General features: G+C 60.6%; 1 protein-coding gene across 1 annotated transcript in view; it reads left to right on the forward strand.

The window, feature by feature from the left end:
* FAM181B (family with sequence similarity 181 member B) overlaps nucleotides 1-1,360 on the forward strand; it is a 1,761-nt gene extending 401 nt beyond the window's left edge. Inside the window, exon 1 of the mRNA XM_041414148.1 lies at nucleotides 1-1,360. This exon is cut by the window's left edge and continues 401 nt beyond it. Coding sequence (XP_041270082.1) covers nucleotides 1-564 — 564 coding nt within the window. The 3' untranslated portion in view covers nucleotides 565-1,360.
* Nucleotides 1,361-1,659: the final 299 nt, after the last annotated feature.

Raw genomic sequence — 1,659 nt, forward strand, 5'->3', positions numbered from 1 at the left:
TCACCTTCTTATTCGGGCGGCCCGCGGAAGGTGCCGCTGCGGGACCGCAACTTGCCGCCCTCCTTCTTCACGGAGCCGGCGCTGCCCGGCCCCGCCGCCCGCGGGCCGCCCGCCAAGGAGCCGGAGAAGGGCGGCGGGGGCGGCGGCGCGGAGGCCACCGAGTTCTTCGAGCTGCTGTGCCCCGAGTACGGCGCGCTGCTGCCCGAGCACACCGCCCCGACCGACGCCTTCGGCAGCCGCCTGCCCGCCGAGCTGGGGCTGGAGCACGGGCTGTACGAGCTGCCGCTGCCCGCCGGGCCGCACCCGCTGCTGGGCGGGCTGCTGTACCCCGAGCCGCCCTGGAGCCCCGCCGCGCCCTGCAGCCCGCCCAGGAAGGCGCCGCCCGCGCCGCTGCGCCCGATCTGCCCCGGCGGCGCCGAGCCCGTGCCCGGCGGCAGCGAGGAGCCCGGCGGGCACCTGCCCGCGGGGTTCGCCCCCTTCTTCCCCGAGTGCCCGCTGCCCCCGCCGCAGCCGCCCTACGACTACGGCGGCGGGTACCACCGCGGGGGCTACCTCGGGCTGTAGGGCGGCCGGGGCTCGGGGTCCGCCGGGACGGCGAGGCGGGAGCGGAGCCCGGAGCCCCGCGGGGGCGGCGGACGCTGGGGCGGCGCGGAGGCCGCACGGGGCTCCGCACACTCCGCTCGTGTGAGAGCCCCGCGGGCACGGCCCCCGCAGGATTCACCCTCGTGCACTGCCAAGTCTCCTCCTCCTGCGGTTTGGGCGACGCTGCAAATAAAATGTGAAACTTTGGGTTTCTTCAGGTCTTTTTCTAGCGGCCGGTGCCCCCCTTTCATCCTCCTTCCTTAGGGGCCAGGGCTTGGCTGCCTGTAGGCAGACGCGTTGCTGCACCTGTAGGCGACGTGGGGACAGGGGCTGCGCTCCTCAGAGGCCGCGGGGACCACTCGTCAATGATTTTAGTCTAAATCTAAAGCTCGTGTCAACACTTGAGGTGTGTTTAGCGTTTTTCCCAGGCTCACGTTTGTCACAAGTGCTGGCAGGTGTTCAGCTGAGGACACAAAGACGAGAAAGCAAAATTAAAAATGCTGCTACCAAAACTCAGTGTACTGAAATTTTAACAGCGTCTTGCAAAAAGGCAATTTACAGCGATTCGTAAGTTAATTGATGGTGTAAGTTCGGGAGAAAAATGTACTGTAGCCACTGTGGCCGTGTGATTCCTACAGACTGTTGGATTTCTTCCAGGAATGTGTCAAAGCTCAGAAAGCGATGCAGCTCCATCTCATTGTGTACAGGAGATTATTTGATAATCATTTAAATTATGTAAAAAGAGTCTATGATAGGTCCTATAAAAATAAAGCTACACAATAGATCCGAGATGTGTGGTTGTTACTGCTGTTGAGACGCGGCGTTCAGGGGGCTTTCACCGTGCCTCCATCCTCTGTAATGGTTTCTTGGCAGGAGTTGAGACAGGCAGTGGGTTTTGTCTTTTCTAAATCTTTTGAAATGCTGTATTTTATCCACAGCGACCCGTGCTTGTTTGGCCTTCATTTGTACCGTCTGTTTCCGTAACTTGGTAGAAAGAAAGGAGCGATAATAAGCTACAAAGTCAAGGGATGAAAATTGTTACAGTTATGAAAACAGATCAAAATACTCGGAGGTTTC

The sequence above is a fragment of the Onychostruthus taczanowskii genome, unplaced genomic scaffold (assembly GCF_017590055.1).
Source record: "Onychostruthus taczanowskii isolate IOZ18803 unplaced genomic scaffold, ASM1759005v1 scaffold44, whole genome shotgun sequence".
In the NCBI taxonomy this organism is placed as follows: Eukaryota; Metazoa; Chordata; class Aves; order Passeriformes; family Passeridae; genus Onychostruthus; species Onychostruthus taczanowskii.